Genomic DNA, 19,055 nt, shown 5'->3' with positions numbered 1-19,055 from the left:
ATGGAATCGATGTCCAGGTTGGAACGTTACAAAGTGTGGCCTAGTTATGCTGGGCTTGCCTCCTGCCATCGCCTGATTGTATTTGCTTTGATTTTTGTTAATTTTTATTTGTCCTCACCTGGCTGACAAGTTTAAAACCACGTTTTTTTATATTTCTATTTTGAGCTATATATCTCTCTTTCAGAAGCGACCTGCCCACAACGAAGTGCCTTGTCATCGTGTGGAAATTTACAGCAGCCAAATGCTCTAAACTCAAGTTTCTAAATTTGGAGGCGAAAAGCGGAGTTCAAATCTACGCGACCACGCAGAAAGAGAGACACGCAAACTCCAAATAAACAAGCGTCCGGATCCAACCTCTCTTATTGCCGAAAAAGTTAAAGCTTCATTAACCCACTTACTCACTGGATGACCCACTTACTCACTGGATGACCCACTCACTCCCTACTCAATCAGTCACCCACTCACCCACTCGATGACCCAACCACTCACCCTCTCGCTCAGGGTAAATGGCGAAACTAGAAGTTTTAAAGACAGACTTACAGATATCTAACAACTCTGATTGTCTTACTAATCGTAGTGGCCGCTACATTTTACCAGATTGGTGAACCCGGAATATTGTGATTGCTGACATTTGCACGGCGTGGGCAAAACCTTCTCTGGAACTGGGAGAGGAGGCTGATTGACCGGTAGTCGGTGTTTGCACTCGTACAGATAGAGCCCCCTTTTTGGCAAATTGCTGCTGTTGTTGCGTGCGGTAATGTAACCTATAGCGTGCTGCACTACGAACCAGGCAACACGAGTTCGATTCCCACTTACCGCCACCAACACCAGTGACTAAACGAGACTTGGGCCTCCCTAGATCGACTCAGCCTCAAATGAACGCTTGGCGCAGTTGTGTAAACGTCGCCACTGGGGAAACAAAAGCGGTCGGGTGTGGTGCTGGCCATACACCCACTCCTGAACTTATTGTTAAGGCTATATTGGGGGTCTTTGTTGCGGGTAACTGTGTGTATGTGTGTGCATTGGAATATGCTCATGTGTGTTCACGTTTTTTTATTTGACTGCGAGTGTGAGCTAACACTTAACCTTGTTTTTTTATTTGCATTTTTAACCTCTGTTAGTGTTACTGGTTTTGTAGAGCGTGTTTTGAGAGTGTGTTAACGTGCTGGGTAGCTAATACACGGGTTTGTGTATTTTAATGTGTTTGTCTTAAGAGCAGTTTTAGTGCTGGGCATAATTGACTTCCAAAGGAAGGTGCTGAGGGAGGGTGGTGATTTTAAACAGTTTGCAATACAGAACATTATTACAACTCCATGGACTAAACGATGATCTCTGCTGGATTGGACGAAGATCTAACGTGCGACCACTCTGATTGCCAGATAATGAATATTCAGCTTGCCTGACCTGCAGAGAAGAAGCTTGCAAAGCCCCATTGTGGTTTCACGCTAGGGCAGTTCTGCGCAAATGTCATACAGGAGACCCTTGAATATCACGGGTTTATTTTTTGTGGTTTCGACCTATCACGGGAAACCTCTTTGCATACTAATTTACCCATTTCGTGGGTATACTGTTTCGGGAAGTAGGGCGGGTGGGTGAGGAAAGTGAGGAAATTGGTGGGACCTCAACTTTTGCCATGTAAGCATTGAGCCTTAACAGACTCATATTCTTAGCTCTTTCGGTAAAGTCACGTTGAAGGGAAACAATAAAATAATAAAATATATAAAAAACAATAAAAATTCTCACGTCACCTGATGACGACCGTTTGTGTTATGGTCGAAACGTCGTGAGAATTTTTATTGTTTTATATATATTATTATTTTATTGTTTCCTTTCAACGTGACTTTAACGAAAGAGCTAAAAATATGAATTACTGCAGTCACGAAAGCTTTAAATCAAAACCTTAACAGACTGTTAGAGCAAGTGCTGAACGCAAGTAGCACATATGAAGGCTGGCACGGCACCATTCCCGGCCGCCTTTGTCTCCCCATTGGCGATGTTTACACAACACACCAGGTACTTATTTGAGGCTGAGTCGACCTGGGAAGGCCCAGGGCCAATTCAGATAATCGCCATTGGTTTTGGGCATGAGCGGAAATTGAACTCGGTTCGCTGGGTTCATAGCGCAGCACGCTAACCGAAGCACTTCCACTCGCCACTCACACACATCGTCATCATTGTAAGTCGAGTATTTATTCAGTATTTATAATCCTATTTTTTGTCTTGGAAGGTTTTCCATAGAGTTTCTGCTTGTTTATTTGAATAGTTTTGTTTTTAGTTTAGGCATGAAGTACAGTACTTATTTCAATTGTGATGCATATTTTTGATTGTTGTTTACCTAACCCCATTGTTTAGGCAAGGCTTAAGTATTGAATATTTCCGTTTTGGCTTTCTTGGCACGTTTCAAGAACGTAACCCCCGCGATATTCAAGGGTCTCTTGTGTTTTCTACAGCACAGATGTATCGATTTTTTATCAAACTAGATCTCTGCTTTCTTGATGTAATCAAGGCCTAAGTACCATGAAGAGGCTTCGGGTTTTGGTTGTTCCTTGTTTTCGATATCCCTGCCTCTCTGTTTACATTCGTTAAGGATTTTTATGATTCGGAGCCGTTTCCTGTTCAAGTTGGCCTGTGACATGAATTCGCTCTGACCCCATACATAACAGTAAGTCCCCGGGTAGCGGAAGACCCGACTTACGGAAATCCAACCTTACGGAAATACTCCCATAAATCATGTACAAAAATAAACAACATACAGAATTTTTTGCATTAGTTACTTAAGCGCAAGTAGTCCAGCGCAAGTAGTCCAGCGCGGTGAGGTTGTGGATGGATACCGCAGAGCGAGGCGTAAGGCAGGAAGCATCTTCCCCAAGTCGGTGGTATATAGCCGCTCTGCAGTCTCAGTAATGTTGTTACATTGTTACCCTGCGTATACTGTACCCGCCACGTCTCGTAACTTTCAGTGTAATATCACCCTTAATTGCAAATGGAATTGTTTTGTAGCATTACCTAATTCTTTTTCTTTTGTAGCATTACGTATTTTTTGTTTCCTGTGCTTAGAACTATCTTGTTTTTCCCATGTTTCTCTTGCGAGTTTTCATTCTAAGTTTATTTCATGAGTTATTTACGTTGTGTACTTTATTTAACAAAATTACACTTCGATTGCTTATGGTCTCAGCCAACAGCGATCGGAGAAGTCTAGGCCTAGCCTATTGCCTGGTAAACGAACATTCGGAAGTGACTATTTTCTATCAACGATTTATATTAGAATGTCTCATGGCATTCATAAATAATTGGATACAGTATATATTCCATTAGTTTAATTATGGCTAGTGTTAGGGTAGATATTCGATTAAATGAAATAATCATAGGACGTGCAGAACATATGTACAGCAATACGATACAGGTCGCGATAGAAAACTGACTATAGCGCGATACAGTACTGAGAGAAAACGAACGAGTAATTGGGTAGGGGCGGCACAACTATTTACGGCTATGGGATTTCGTCTTGATTTTGGGGGAAGTGTTCATTTTCCGACATGGGAAATTCGGATTACGGATCGTTCCCGGGGAATACCTAACCCTTCATTAACCCGGGGACTTTGTATATTAAGATAGTATCTTCAATAGTTGCATAGTTTTGAGAACCTCGCAACGGCCCTACAAAAATGCATTTGGTACAGTTACAATGGGAGGGTAATCGATGCCTGGTTATAGTTAAGAAATCGTTTCCTGCTCATCAATCATGTTACGTATGCTGATGATCTGGTAATGGCTAGTAAATGCGATTTAGTTACGGACTCTTGTTCTGTACCTGGAGAATTTCATCATGAGGAGGAGCCTTGTATATATTCCACAAAAATAAAGCACCTGCGTGGGTATTTTTCGTCATCCAACATTCTGCTTGCTCGCCTCTTAATGAGTAATCAGGCAGTTCTACAGGTGGTGGAGGAGCTCCCATACTTGGTAAATGTGTTCAGTTCTGGTTTGGCAGCTTAAGTCTCAATTCAAATTAGTTGAGCAGCATTCTTTAATTAGACTGTCTAACACGGTGAGGAAGCTGCCTGGACTGATGCTGCATACAAATCACTGAATCTTCTTGCCCACAGCTATGACCCCTTTCTCTGTGGATGTGAAATATGGACTCCTTTAAAGAACTATCTGTGCTGGCTTATACAATTAAGGCTGGCCTGCCTATGATCCAACTATTGAGCCCGACTTGATGGCATTAGAAGCTTACAAATCCCTGAGATGTCAGTGCAGAATATAATCAGTGAACCTCTTTGGCAGGCGAGGCTGCATTTGGCATGGGCTAGAGAAGAGATTGGAAGATGTGGAGGTGATCGGACTTGCCGATGACTGGTACCAGGGGTGTGAAGATCGGGTTCTGTAGAGGAGGCCCGTGAAGGATACTGCAGGGTAGTTGGAGGCATTCGTCCTGCAACAACGAGGACAGAGGAGTGGCACTCGCATGAATGGTTGGGGTGCTGGGTGGCTAAAATGCAACAAGTTGGCACAGTTGCGTAGCACGGGTGGTGTATCTGCCAGTCATCTTGGTCATCCCTTGACACCTCGATCATTACCATGACCTGCTGGCAAGTGCTCCACACCTATCATGGCAGATACACCAGTGGTGAATGGTGGCTATTTTCTTTATATAATCTGTTAATGATCCATGTGAAACATATCTGTATGTAAGAGTGTATCTACATGGGGAGTGGAGGCACATGTGTTCGTCCACTGCATTATGGAGCCAACATTCAGTTTTATTGCTAACAGCAAACGTGATTGATAAGTGATAGCTTAACTTATTGTAGGCCTCTGCTGGATTGCATGTTCCTAGGTTAATTACTTGGTGAAGAGTATAAGCATCTGTACTGAGCAGATGAAGGCAGCCAGGCATGGTTTAAGCCACAACACCACCTTCTTCACCGTTCCAGTGCGTGAGAGTGTAAAGTTTTTATTTGCTGTAAAGTATATTGACCATATTAAACACATAGGTTTAATGAAAGCAATAGGGGTTTTTTTTATTACATGTGTAGTGACATTGGGGATGTCACTGTGTGGTGCCGGCCCGGGAGGGCCGTGACGTGCGATGTACTTATGTCGCGGAGAGCACCGTGTGTGTTGCTGAGTGAGGCCGGCTCTAGCAGAGCACGGTGTGCGATGCACCATCATCGCGTAAAACCTGTAGGTGGATGTAGTACCAGCCTATAGGGGCTTGGTGAGCGTTGGGATAGCGCGAGCACCACACATGGCGTGCAGTGCGGGCTCCCACAAGGGGGAGCGGGAGAGTGTCAGCCCAGGGACAGGGTTGCCCCAGGCCATGGCACTCTGGTTGACCCCGTAGGCACGTGATCCGGAGTGTCCACAGAGAGGCCCCCAGGTGGGGGGGCTAGGGGGTGATAACGTGTCCTGGGAGAGCTCTCAAGAGGGATCGAGAGGGAGCTAGAACGCTCGCAAAGGTGGGCGGGGCTGAGGGCAGAGCCGGCCCCGACCTGGGAGGATATAAGGTGGGTCCCTAAGAGGGACCGGGGTCACTTCTTTCGACAAGCTGGAAGCTCTACTTCCTACATCTGAAGAGGCACCAACACGTGGCCGGCGACCCAAGTGAGGGTCCGGTCCATCGTAGCCGTAACTCCTATGTGTAGTGTAGTTAGCTGGGTGGTCACCACTCTAGGCTGTATCTGGTAAAGGGGCAGTTACCCCTTTGTATATACGTGTTGTGAATAAATGTGTTGCCTCTGAAGAATAACGTCTGCGACTCAGTTGGACTCAATACACATGCGTAAAGAAGTTCCTTGGAGACATCCATTTTAGGGGAGTAGAGCTTTATTTCTCCAAACATATATACAGTTCAAATATAACGACTGCCACACGTGTAATTGCTATGGCTATCTTCAGCCCCGATGGTTTCCACCAAGTTAATACCTGAACAGTCATCCCCGATGGTTTCCACAGTCGGCCCTAATTTCGTCCACCTCTGGTTGTCAATTAGTACCCGAGTAAGCGCCCCGACCGCGGGCCTCGCTCCCCCTTATATACTCGCTTGGCCCCGCCCCTATTGGACTGTGTCCCTCCCCCCCCCCCCTTTACTATAACATGTGTGTCCTTAATTGAATAATGCTTACGGTGCCTTCCGGTCACCTGTTTACAATCATCACAACGTGCGCCTCCCAGAACCTTCTCTGTCCATTCAAGCAAATCTGAGCCTGACTTTGGACTTCCAATTTGCGATTGAACATTAATTTGTTCATCTTCTTTGGTTCTTTCGGTAAAGTCACGTAGAATGAGAATAAAATAATAAATTGATAAAATAAAATAACACAATAAAATTCTCACGACGTTTTGGCCACAACACAAGCGGCCTTCATCAGGTGAAGGGACGAGACTGTCTGGAGGACAGCGCTGGAGCGATCAAAGCCACGCTCAGATCGCGACCTTAAAGCTTAAAGGTCAGATCGCGACCTTAAAGCTTAAAGGTCGCGATCTGAGCGTGGCTTTGTTCGCTCCAGCGCTGTCCTCCAGACAGTCTCGTCCCTTCACCTGATGAAGGCCGCTTGTGTTGTGGCCGAAACGTCGTGAGAATTTTATTGTTATTTTATTTTATCAAATTATTATTTTATTCTCATTCTACGTGACTTTACCGAAAGAACCAAAGAAGATGAATCCTTGCAGTCACGAAAGCTTTAAATTGAAAATTAATTTGTTCATTTTATAATATTTCTGCCCAATGCGAATAATTTTATTTTTAACACCATTTGCTATTTTTATCAGACTTTTGCAAAAGTTAACATTTCTCCATTAGCCATATACAGTGAGGGAAAAAAGTATTTGATCCCCTGCTAATTTTGTACATTTGTCCACTTACAAAGAAATGATCAGTCTATAATTGTAATGGTAGGCTTATTTGAACAGTGAGAGACAGAATAACAAGAAAATCCAGAAAAACGCATGTCAAAAATGTTATAAATTGATTTGCATTTTAATGAGGGAAATAAGTATTTGATCCCCTCTCAATCAAAAAGATTTCTGGCTCCCAGGTGTCTTTTATACAGGTAACGAGCTGAGATTAGGAGCACACTCTTAAAGGCAGTGATCCTAATCTCAGCTTGTTGCCTGTATAAATGACACCTGTCCACAGAAGCAATCAATCAGATTTCAAATTCTCCACCATGGCCAAGACCAGAGAGCTCTCCAAGGATGTCAGGGACAAGATTGTAGACCTACACAAGGCTGGAATGGGCTACAAGACCATTGCCAAGCAGCTTGGTGAGAAGGTGACAACATATAATCCCAGCTGTCTCAGAGCTGTCCACTTGACACAGATATTCTGCTGTGACTGTTCCACCTGAAGACGGAAGCTTGTGTTGCCTCCGAAACGTGATTTAATTTAGTTATTTTATTTTACCTACGTGACTTTACCGAAAAAAAAACAAAGAGTAAGGTGATAACATTTGGTGCGATTATTCGCAAATGGAAGAAACACAAAAGAACTGTCAATCTCCTTCGGCCTGGGGCTCCATGCAAGATCTCACCTCGTGGAGTTGCAATGATCATGAGAACGGTGAGGAATCAGCCCAGAACTACACGGGAGGATCTTGTCAATTATCTCAAGGCAGCTGGGACCATAGTCACCAAGAAAACAATTGGTAACACACTACGCCGTGAAGGACTGAAATCCTGCAGCGCCCGCAAGGTCCCCCTACTCAAGAAAGCACATATACATGCCCGTCTAAAGTTTGCCAATGAACATCTGAATGATTCAGAGGACAACTGGGTGAAAGTGTTGTGGTCAGATGAGACCAAAATGGAGCTCTTTGACATCAACTCAACTCGCCATGTTTGAAGGAGAAGGAATGCTGCCTATGACCCCAAGAACACCATCCCTACCATCAAACATGGAGGTGGAAACATTATGCTTTGGGGGTGTTTTTCTGCTAAGGGGACAGGACAACTTCACCGCATCAAAGGGACGATGGACGGGGCCATGTACCGTCAAATCTTGGGTGAGAACCTCCTTCCCTCAGCCAGGGCATTGAAAATGGGTCATGGATGGGTATTCTAACATGACAATGACCCAAAACACACGGCCAAGGCAACAAAGGAGTGGCTCAAGAAGAAGCACATTAAGGTCCTGGAGTGGCCTAGCCAGTCTCCAGACCTTAATCCCATAGAAAATCTGTGGAGGGAGCTGAAGGTTCGAGTTGCCAAACGTCAGCCTCGAAACCTTAATGACTTGGAGAAGATCTTCAAAGAGGAGTGGGACAAAATCCCTCCTGAGATGTGTGCAAACCTGGTGGCCAACTACAAGAAACGTCTGACCTCTGTGATTGCCAACAAGGGTTTTGCCACCAAGTACTAAGTCATGTTTTGCAGAGGGGTCAAATACTTATTTCCCTCATTAAAATGCAAATCAACTTATAACATTTTTGACATGCGTTTTTCTGGATTTTTTTGTTGTTATTCTGTCTCTCACTGTTCAAATAAACCTACCATTAAAATTATAGACTGATCATTTTTTTGTCAGTGGGCAAACGTACAAAATCAGCAGGGGATCAAATACTTTTTTCCCTCACTGTACAACCGAACTTCTGTACGTAGAGTTACGGGTTATCATTGATATTAAATATACTAGGGCCTCCAGGCATTATACTGACCACTTGCACTCACATTGCCTGCTATGCCAGGCCAATAGGTGATTTTCAATAGCAGCCCGTGCCTTAAAACAGCCCGTGTGATGAATCGGTGATGAGTTTTATTTATTTCTCATTAATGTTTGGGTATAGATGTGTATGTCATATGTAAATGTCATGTGTGACTATATATGCATTTCTGTGCTTCTATGCTGACAGACATTGTGTGGATATTACTGTTTTCTGCCTGCAGCTACCAGTTCCTGTGCCACTGTGCTCTGCATAATCGGTCAGATGGAGTGAAGCCACTCAGCGCAGCTCAGTACGAAAAGGCACCAAGCATGGTCAGTGGCCTTACAGCATGGATCACAATGTTAACATAAAGCGTCACCAGCGTACACTCACGGGAGATAAACCATTCAAGTAAACTTGTGTGTGGGAATGCATTTACAGAGTTATAAGGTCTTCAGATCCACCACAGAACACACACAGGAGAGAAACCCTTCAAGTGTATTATGTGTGGGAAGGCATTTGCACAGTCATCGGTTCTTCAGAACCACCAGCAAATACATGCAGGAGAAAATATGTCAAATGCACTGTGTGTGGGAAGAGTTTTCGACAGTTGGGGATCGAAACTAGCATCAAAAGACTCACAAGGAAATGCATCTGAAATCGGCTTGTGAAAGTGAAAGTGCTGCCAATTCCTCATGAAACAAGAACCAGAAAAAACATTCCAGATATGAAACGTGGCCAGAAGTGAAGGTGAAATGTCAAGAAGTGAAAATGAATTTTGAAGCGAAGGGTGAAGTGACTGAAATATATTCTTGGTTCTTTCGGTAAAGTCACGTAGAAGGGACAAAATCAAATAATAAAAATAAAATTCTCACGACTTTTCGATTACAACACAAGCAATCGTCAGGTGTGAAAAACCACAGCAAGAAAATTTGAAAAAAGTGGCGTTTTTTTCTTAACGTTAGCACCACGGACAGCGGTTGTTCAGATGGGCAAGTGCATCTATGCTCAGAACGGAGGAGGGGGGAGAGAAGGAGAATGGAATGCGGTCTGAAAGTCACCATAAGCGTGAACACAATCAATTAAGACCCGAAATAGTTTATCACATCCTTCCAATGATTGCTAAGCCAGAATCCATCTTCTCGGTTGAAATTGTCTCTGTGTTTGTATTGGAAACATTTCGGGTCTTGATTGATTGTGTTCACGCTTACAGTGACTTTCAGACCGCATTCCATTCTCCTTCTCTCCCCCCTCCTCCGTTCCGAGCATAGATGGACTCGTCCGTCTGAACAACCGCTAGTTGTTGTCCGTGGTGCTAACGTTAAAAATAACCGCCACTTTTTTCAAAATTTCTTGCTGTGGTTTTCACACCTGATGATGATTGCTTGTGTTGCAATCGAAACGTCATGATAATTTTATTGTTTTATTTTTATTATTTTATTTTTTCCCTTCTATGTGACTTTACCGAAAGAACCAAGAATATGAATCCCTGCAGTCACAAAAGCTTTACATCGAAATTTGACTGTGAAATGTGAAGATTCGTCTCCAAAAACCAAACTTCATATCGATGGTGGCAGCGTAAAGCTGGAGGCAGAGGCACCTCCCAGCAATTTGTGGATGTGGAGGTGTGGGTGGATTTTTTAGGCATAGTAGGTGTGCATCTTTGAGCTTGAGATAACGAAGTTCTATTGCATTCACCAAATTCACAGGCCTTTCTAATTATAAGAATGTGGAATTGAAGACTCGACTCCAAGGTTTAACCTCCAAGTCGTCGATGGAGGTAGCGTGAAGCTGGAGGAGAGTGTGGGCGTTGAGGGAGAGAGACGAAACCCAGCAGTTTATGGATGTGGAGGTGGATTTTCTGGACAATGCAGAGTAGGAGCGGACAACATGTGCAGAGTGGGTAGACCTGTATCCAGGAGCGTGAGACAAAAAAAGCTCCCTAGAATTTAACTTGTTCCATGTTTTCTTTCTTTCTTGCTGTACATTGCCAACCGTGCTAATCAACGGTTAAATGCTTCAGAAACTAAAAGCAGCTTGTATCATATTTAATCTCATTCGTTTGAAGGCGACCCCAAGTAGCAGCTGTCCTGTGTGGTACCAACCTGCAAGTGGGCTTGAGTCTACCAGTATGATGGGCCGATTATTGATGCATAAATCCAGTAGGCTACATCATGGGACCCCCTTTGCCAGTACCAAAATATGAGAATAGGTTTTCCCCTTTTTTCTGGCAACAAAACAGGTGTTTAGATGCTAAACACCAAACTGAAACCTTTTACAAGGAATCATGTCTGCATTAACCACAATGCTTGTGGTTTCAGTTTGGTGTTTTAACATCTTAGCACCTGTTTGTTGCCAGATAAAAGGGGAAAACCTATTCTCATTTCCCAGTAGGGTAATTTGTGGCAAATCTTTCTAAATATGCAAATTTATACCCTAACATCATAAATGTTGAACATGTGTAGAGATACTTACGTGAGAATTCGCCCCCATGAGAGGGTGACCTCATCAAGAGGAGACCGTGGAGAGGACATAGCGATAAGCTAGGGAAACCCCGGAAGGGGGGAGGTGAGGTCAGCAGATAGAGAGGGGGCTCGGGGCACTTTTTGGCGGGAAATGGAGTGCGGAGGTCGTCTTTCGAGTGAGAGAGACTTTCATAATGAAAGTTATACTCCCCGCTCTCTGACTGGTCATCTCACTACACATGCACTGTTAAGCAAATGGTGCATACATTTGGTTAATATTTCTGCAGTTATTAGGGCTGCCTGAGACATTTGAACTGTGAACCTCTTCAACAAATATCAAACGTGCTACCACTTGGCTTCTCTCATTCTAAGAATGCATGCAGGTGTAGGCATCATCCAGTCAGAGATTTAGTGTGTAGTAAAACGATGTGATGTGACGGTTCATCAAATATGCAGGTTATCTGAGAGTAATACTTATGGTTCACCAAATTTCCCAAGTATTAAAAAAAAAACTTTGCAATAAAGAAATAAAGCATACACCAGTCAGTTATAGGGCATTTTACGTTGATTGTAGAGAAACAGTAGGGCCGTTTAGATAACTGTATGTACATACCAGTGAAACAATTGGGTTATGTAGCCCACAACGCGATCACAATGGCGGATGTTTGCAATTGCGACTCCACTTGCGGCACCACTCAGCAATGTCCTGAAGCACACTGCAAGATGCTTACTGGAAATTTTCTGGATACATCAAGGATCGTGGTTATTAACCTTGGCTGCAACCTGCACCCCTTTGGTTCTCAAAATATGTTCCTGCACCCCTTATAACACATCTTTGAAGTAGGTCAGTTCGTTAAACTTCAGATATATTGCAACTATAGAATGAAAGAGGTATAATTATATATTTTATTTTATTTCACAGTATAATTAAGAATACATGTGTAGTGGCATAGAATAGTAGTGTAGTGGCATAGGGTAGTAGCATAGCGCTGGCTCCTTGCAGGAAAAGGGATCTGCGGCTTACGGCAGCCCTGACATCAGCAGGCCAGTTTATTCACCAGAGGGGGATCTTGGGGAAAGGTCACAGAAGGGGCACACCAAGAACCCGCTGGTAGGTTCCAGAAAGGGGGCGTGGCTGGGGGCGGAGCCATGCCACTGACAGTATAAGAGGGGCCTCTATAGGGGACCTCGGGGCTGTTGTTGGAGTGGGATCCTCGTCGTGCTGCTGAAGTCTTCGTCACCATTCTTCTCGTCGTCTTCACCATTTTTCTTGTCGTCTTCATCATCCTTCTTGTCGTCGTCTCAGTCTTCACCATCTCGAGGCGTCACCAGTCAGGCAAACCTACCAACTGTCCTGACAGTTGCATCGCCGACAATAGATGGACTAATTATATGAGTATTAACTCCGATGGCGCTTGTGAAATAAGAAGTGCCTCCAAGTCTTATCGTCTCCGAGTTAGTCACTACACGTGTAGTGACGCAGTTCGAAGATGGTAGTAATTGGAGACACCTTTATTCCACACACAATGGGGACTACACGCACCCTACATGGGTGTACGCTATATATCACACACAACCGTCTATCGTTGGCGGCACTATCTTGCTAGAACAGTTGGCAGGCTGTCTAGCTAGCGAGACGACAGCACGGCGAGGGGATCCACTTACAGCAACAGCCCCGAGCTCTCGCCCAGGGCTCCCTCTTATGCTCCCAACATGGCCTTGCTCGCCCTGGCCATGCCCCCCCCCCCCACTTCTGGAACCTACAAGCTGGTTCCCAGGGCTTCCAGATGGACTCCTCCATGAACTCTGCCCTAGTTGTCTTCCCCCCGTGTATACTGTCGCCTGCTGACATGTGTACTGCCATGAACTATATTTAGCACTTTCAGTCAGCAGCCAGCGCTATTACTCTACACATGAAAAATTACACCCTATTTTAAGTTCACCGGCTCAGGGACTCTTCTGCTGTTGCTTTTGTTAATTTGATGTTCGAAAAACGAGGAACCTTTTTGAAATAGCCACACTCATGCCATCACTTGCATTTCAGCAGTTTCTGGCCTTTGTTTTGATGTGTAGGAGTGATGATAATCCCATCTCACACAAGTGTGTAATCACAAATGGCACAAGGATCTCCAGCTCTGTCTTTGCCAATTGTGGAAACAGTGATAGTTGAGCACACCAGAAATTATCAAGCTCCGTTGTCTCAACCTCCATTTGGATTCAATCATTGACTCGTAATTTAATGAGATGATCTTTCATCATATCACTATCGTTAAGGTTAAAAATACATTTATTCAGTCTCCATTTATTTGCCACATCAAGATCTCCCGTGGAAAAATATCCTTGGAAAGAGTCACTCAACTGTTGCAAATGCTTTCTCACTTCAGTTGCGATAGTCAGTCCTTCATTTTCCGAAACAACGGTTTCTTCAAGAAAAGGAAAGTTGGTTAAATGTATTTTCTCTAGTAGCACCTATAAAGGCTGGCACGGCACACTTTGTCTCCCCAGTGGCGATGTTTACACAACTCACCAGGTACTTATTTGAGGTTGAGTCGACCTAAAGAAGGCCCAGGGCCAATTCAGATAATGATCATTAGTGTTGGATGTGAGTGGGCATCGAACTCGAGTCGCCGGGTTCATAGCGCAGCACACTCACCGTAGCACTACCGCTCCCCACTCAAGCACAGACATCATCGTAAGTACAGTATTCATACTCCTATTTATTTAATGTTTTTTGTATACGGTTTTTAGTTTATTTAGCATATAGTATATTACTTATTTCAATTGTGATGTGTATTTTTGGTTGCCAATTACGTAACCCAATTTTAAGGTCAGTATTTATTATCGCTGTTTTGGCTTTCATGGCACTTTATAACCCCCACAATATTCATGGGTCACCTGTATTTTATGCCCATCTGCTACAGCACAGATGTATTGATGTTCAGCAGAAACTATACCTCTGCTTTATCGATGTAATCAAGGCTAACGGTACCATAAAGAGGCTTAAGCTTTTGGTCTTTTCTTTGTTTTCGATGTCCCTGCCCTTTTGCTCACATTCGTTAAGGATTTTTATGATTTTGAGCAGGCCCGGCTAAAGCTGTTTGATCAGGAGTTGGAGCTGTTTTCTTGTTTAACTTAGCGTGTGATAGGAATTCCCTCTGACCCCATGCATTACGTAGCATATTCAATAGTTATGTAGTTTGAGAACGTCACAATGGCCCATCTGGGTATTTAACCAAAGCTGAGCCTGGCTTCGGACTTCCAATTTGAAATTGAACATTCATTTGTCCATTTTGTAAAATTTCTGCTCTATGCAAATAGTTGATTTTAACACCCTTTGCTATTTTTTGCATAATTTTGCTTAAGTTAACATTTCAGCAGCCAGATACAACTGAAACTGTTTATGTAGAGTTATCGGATATCATGGATATTGAAGATACTAGGGCCTCCAAGCATTATACTGACCACTTGCCTGCTATGCCAGGCCAAGAGCTGATGGTCAATAATAGCACTTGCCTTAAAACAGCCTGTGATCAAATGTGGGTGATTTTTTTTATTTTTCATGAATGTTTGAGTGTTCTGGTCTATAATATGTGGATATCACGTGTGACTATATGCATTTCTATGCTGACATACATTGTGGATATTACTGTTTTGTGTCTGCAGCTGCCAGTTCCTCTGCCACTTTGCTGTACAGAAGCGGTCAAATGGAGCAAAGACACTCAGCGGGAGAGAAACCATTCAAGTGCACTGTGTGTTGGAAGGCGTTTGCACATTCATCAATTCTTCAGGTCCACCAGAGAACACACACGGGCGAGAAACCCTTCAAGTGCACTGTGTGTGGGAAGGCATTTGCAAAGTCATCACATCTTAAAACACACAAGAGTACACACACAGGAAAGAGACCCTTCAATTGCACTGTGTGTGGGAAGGCGTTTGCACAGTCATCACATCTTAAAACACACCAGAGAATACACACAGGAGAAACACCCTTCAAGTGCACTGTGTGTGGGAAGGCATTTGCACATTCATCACATCTAAAAAGACACCAGAGAAAACACACAGGAGAAAAACCCTTCAAGTGTACTTTGTGTGGCAAGGCATTTGCACATTCATCAATTCTTCAGGGCCACCAGAGAACACACACAGGAGAGAAACCCTTCAAGTGCACTGTGTGTGGGAAGGCGTTTCCAGAGTCATCGCATCTTAAAATACACCAGAGAAGTCACACAGGAGAGACACCGTTCAAGTGCACTGTGTGTGGGAAGGCGTTTGCACATTTATCAATTCTTCAGGTCCACCAGAGAATACACACCGGAGAGAAACCCTTCAACTGCACTGTGTGTGGGAAGGCATTTGGACAGTTAGGACATCTTAAAATACACCAGATAACACACACGGGAGAGAAACCCTTCAAGTGCACTGTGTGTGAGAAGGAATTTTCACAGTCATCATATCTTAAAAAACACCAGAGAACACACACAGGAGAGCAACCCTTCAAGTGTACTTTGTGTGGCAAGGCATTTCTAACGTCATCAAATCTTAAAACACACCAGAGAACACACACGGGAGAAAAACCCTTCCAATGTACATTGTGTGGCAAGGCATTTGCACGGTCATCACATCTTAAAATACACCAGAGAAGTCACTCAGGAGAGACACCCTTCAAGTGCACTCTGTGTGGGAAGGCGTTTACACAGTCATCATATCTTAAAAGACACCAGAGAATACACACAGGAGAAACACCCTTCAAGTGCACTGTGTGTGGGAAGGCATTTGCACATTCATCACATCTTAAAAGACACCAGATAAAACACACAGGAGAAAAACCCTTCAAGTGTACTTCGTGTGGCAAGGCATTTGCACAGTCATCCGTTCTTCAGGGCCACCAGAGAACACACACGGGAGAGAAACCCTTCCAGTGCACTATGTGTGGGAAGGCGTTTGCAGAGTCATCGCATCTTAAAATACACCAGAGAAGTCACACAGGAGAGACACCCTTCAAGTGCACTGTGTGTGGGAAGGCGTTTGCACATTCATCAATTCTTCAGGTCCACCAGAGAACGCACACCGGAGAGAAACCCTTCAAGTGCACTGTGTGTGAGAAGGAATTTTCACAGTCATCATATCTTAAAAAACACCAGAGAACACACACAGGAGAGCAACCCTTCAAGTGTACTTTGTGTGGCAAGGCATTTATAACGTCATCAAATCTTAAAACACACCAGAGAACACACACGGGAGAAAAGCCCTTCAAGTGTACTTTGTGTGGTAAGGCATTTGCACGGTCATCACATCTTAAAATACACCAGAGAAGTCACTCAGTAGAGACACCCTTCAAGTGCACTGTGTGTGGGAAGGGTTTTCAACAGTTAGGGGATCGAAATAAGCATCAAACGATTCATAAGGAAATGTATCTGAAATCGACTTGTGAAAATCAAAGTGCTGCAATGAGTCCATCCCTCATGAAAAAAGAACCAGAAAAACATTTGAGATATGAAACGTGGCCAGGAGTGAAGGCGAAATGTCAAGAAGTTAAAGTGAAATTTGAATCATTGGAGATGACGAGTGAAGAAGTGATTGTAAAGAGTGAAGTGATAGTGAAATGTGAGGATGAAGATTCAACTCCAAAATCCGACCTTAATGTCGATGGAGGCAGTGTGAAGCTAGAGGAGACTGTGGACTCTGAGGCAGAGCAAGGCAACTCCCAGAAATTTGTGGATGTGGAGGTCTGGGTGGATTTTTTAGGCACTACTGAGTCAAATGGAGACCAAGTAGACGTGTATCATTGAACTTAGGATAAAGAAGTTCAATTGCATTCACAGGCCTTTCCCATTACAAGGGTTTAACTTACAAGTAGTCAAGAGGCAGCGTGAAGCTGGAGGAGGCTGCAAACTGAGTGAAATGAAACCCAGCAGTTTGTGGAGGTGGACTTTTTGGAGGATGCAGAGTAGAAGCGGCCAGCATGTGTGAATTTGGAGGTTGGGTAGATCTGTAAGCAGGAGTGGGAGACAAAAAATCTCCATAGCGTTCAACGTGTTATAATATTTTGATTGATAATTGGCGCTTGCATAAATGTTTTATTTCTTTCTCACTGTACGTAGCCAATATTGCTAATCAAAGGTGAAATGCTTCAGCAACTAACAGTGGCTTGTATCATTTGATCTCAATAGTTGTGGTACAAGGTGACTCAATACCGACCTGCACGTGGACATGAGTCTGCCAGTTGGGTGGAGCGATGATTGATGTGTAACCCCAGTTGAGTAATTTGTGGCTCATCTTTCGAATCTGGCAAATTTTGACTGATACCATGAATGTTGAACATCCACTGTTAAGCAGATGGTGCGTATTCTTGGTCAATATTGCTGCAGTAATCATGAGGGCTGCCGGACAGATGTGAACTGTGAACCTCTTAACAAATATCAACCATGCTATCACTTGGCTTCTAGCATTCTAAGAATGCATGCAGGTGTAGTCATCATCCATTCAGAGATCGGTGTACAGTAGATGCAATGTAATGTGATGCAGTATATTTCAATGCAATAATTAAATGTTGGCGATGTATCTCTTGATAATTTAGAGTTGTAATTTTAACACGTATGATCTTATTCTGAGCATATACAGCAAAATCTCTTATCCAGCATCCATGGGGAATCGAGAGTGCCCGTTCATCAAATATGCCGGTTATCTGAGGTATACTTTATGGTTCAGCAAATTTCTGAAGTATAAAAAAAAATTCAAGGAAGCAATTAAGCATACATTTCAACTATGATATGAAAAATAATTTACTTTTACAGAGGTACCAGTCATTTGTAGAGCAGCAGTGGTGCTGTATAGATTACAGTGTACAGTAGTGCAGTACTGTATGTACAAGTACAGTGAAACAATTAGGTTCGGTAGCCCACAACACGATCACAATGGCGGATTGCAATTGCGACTCCATTAGCGCCACCACTGACCAACATCATGAAGCACGCTCCAAGATGCCAGAATTTTTCCCGATACGTGAAGGAATATTTATATTGCCGCTTATGTCAAGATGCCAGTTAATAGAGCATTCCGGATGGTGAAGTACGTGATAGCAGAGATTTTGCTGTACGTACCATTTCGTATACAACGGTCAAAAATGGAATGTCCTAACTAGACGAACATTTGTTTTGACAGTAACCTGTGTGGAACATTTACATGACTGCTGTTGTTCATGTGATACAGGGTCAAAGGTATTTTTTGTAGCTTAGGAAGCATATTCCTCAACTCATTGTTTGTCTTCGAAATCACGAATCTAGTATATACAAGGAAAAACACTGAAAAGTTACATGAATGAGATTTTCTCCACAACGCTAATTATGTTATCTTGCCTTTAAACGTATTTTTTTGTCTGCCTGGCTGTCTGCGTATGCCTATCCTCGTAACGCTTTTAACTGACAAACTGTTGGATTTACGTTTCAACAAACTAAGCACCCGATATAAACTAAGAAAATCACACTTTGTAACAATGTACGCTGATCGTAATGATACTGGTAGGAACCTCCTGGTTACACCAGCCCACAGGGGATTATTCTGTCCGTCCGCCCTGCATCCAAAAATGGGAAGGGTGGGGTTGGGTGGAGAGAGGAGGGTGGGGAGGGAGGGGCTAGGTCGGGAGGTGAGGGTGGGGAGTGGAGGGGCTGGGTGGGGAGGGTGGGGAGGGGCTCGGTGGGGAGGGTTGGGCTGAGTGGGTGGTGGTAGGGGTGGGGCTGGATGGGGAGGGGCTGGTCACCCCGTGGTGCCCTTATAAAACTCAACGTTTAAACTACTCACGCCGGTTTGTGCCTGCCCTCACAGTTGGGCATATTTGTGGAATACACCACGCCGCTGTTGACCCTGGCCATTGACCGAGCAACCCAACGTTCCTACCAGCTCCCTCCGCAGGAATGAGTTCACTTTGAGCGTGCACCAAAGCACGCAT

General features: G+C 43.8%; 2 protein-coding genes across 4 annotated transcripts in view; one reads left to right on the top strand and one right to left on the bottom strand.

The window, feature by feature from the left end:
• Positions 1 to 2,791: 2,791 nt before the first annotated feature.
• Positions 2,792 to 19,055, bottom strand: part of LOC116957331 (uncharacterized) — a 39,196-nt gene continuing 22,932 nt past the window's right edge. The window contains exon 4 of one of the 3 annotated variants that reach the window (XR_012930594.1): positions 2,792 to 4,435. The gene's annotated coding sequence lies outside the window, so the exon portion shown is untranslated. Of the gene's footprint in view, positions 4,436 to 8,970; positions 12,465 to 19,055 lie in introns of those variants that run through there. The other 2 variants (XR_012930593.1, XR_012930595.1) reach the window with 2 other exon arrangements.
• Positions 8,887 to 18,488, top strand: LOC142906953 (uncharacterized). The gene is made up of 2 exons (XM_076055761.1): positions 8,887 to 8,977; positions 14,774 to 18,488. Exon 2 carries the CDS (start codon positions 14,815 to 14,817, stop codon positions 16,897 to 16,899), a length of 2,085 nt encoding a protein of 694 aa, XP_075911876.1. The 5' UTR covers positions 8,887 to 8,977; positions 14,774 to 14,814; the 3' UTR covers positions 16,900 to 18,488.

Source organism: Petromyzon marinus, chromosome 72 (genome assembly GCF_048934315.1).
Source record: "Petromyzon marinus isolate PM22_M1 ecotype Great Lakes invasive population chromosome 72, UKy_Petmar_22M1.pri1.0, whole genome shotgun sequence".
NCBI classification, from domain to species: Eukaryota; Metazoa; Chordata; class Hyperoartia; order Petromyzontiformes; family Petromyzontidae; genus Petromyzon; species Petromyzon marinus.
Note: the sequence above shows the minus strand (reverse complement) of the source record. Positions and strands in the feature narration are given on the sequence as shown.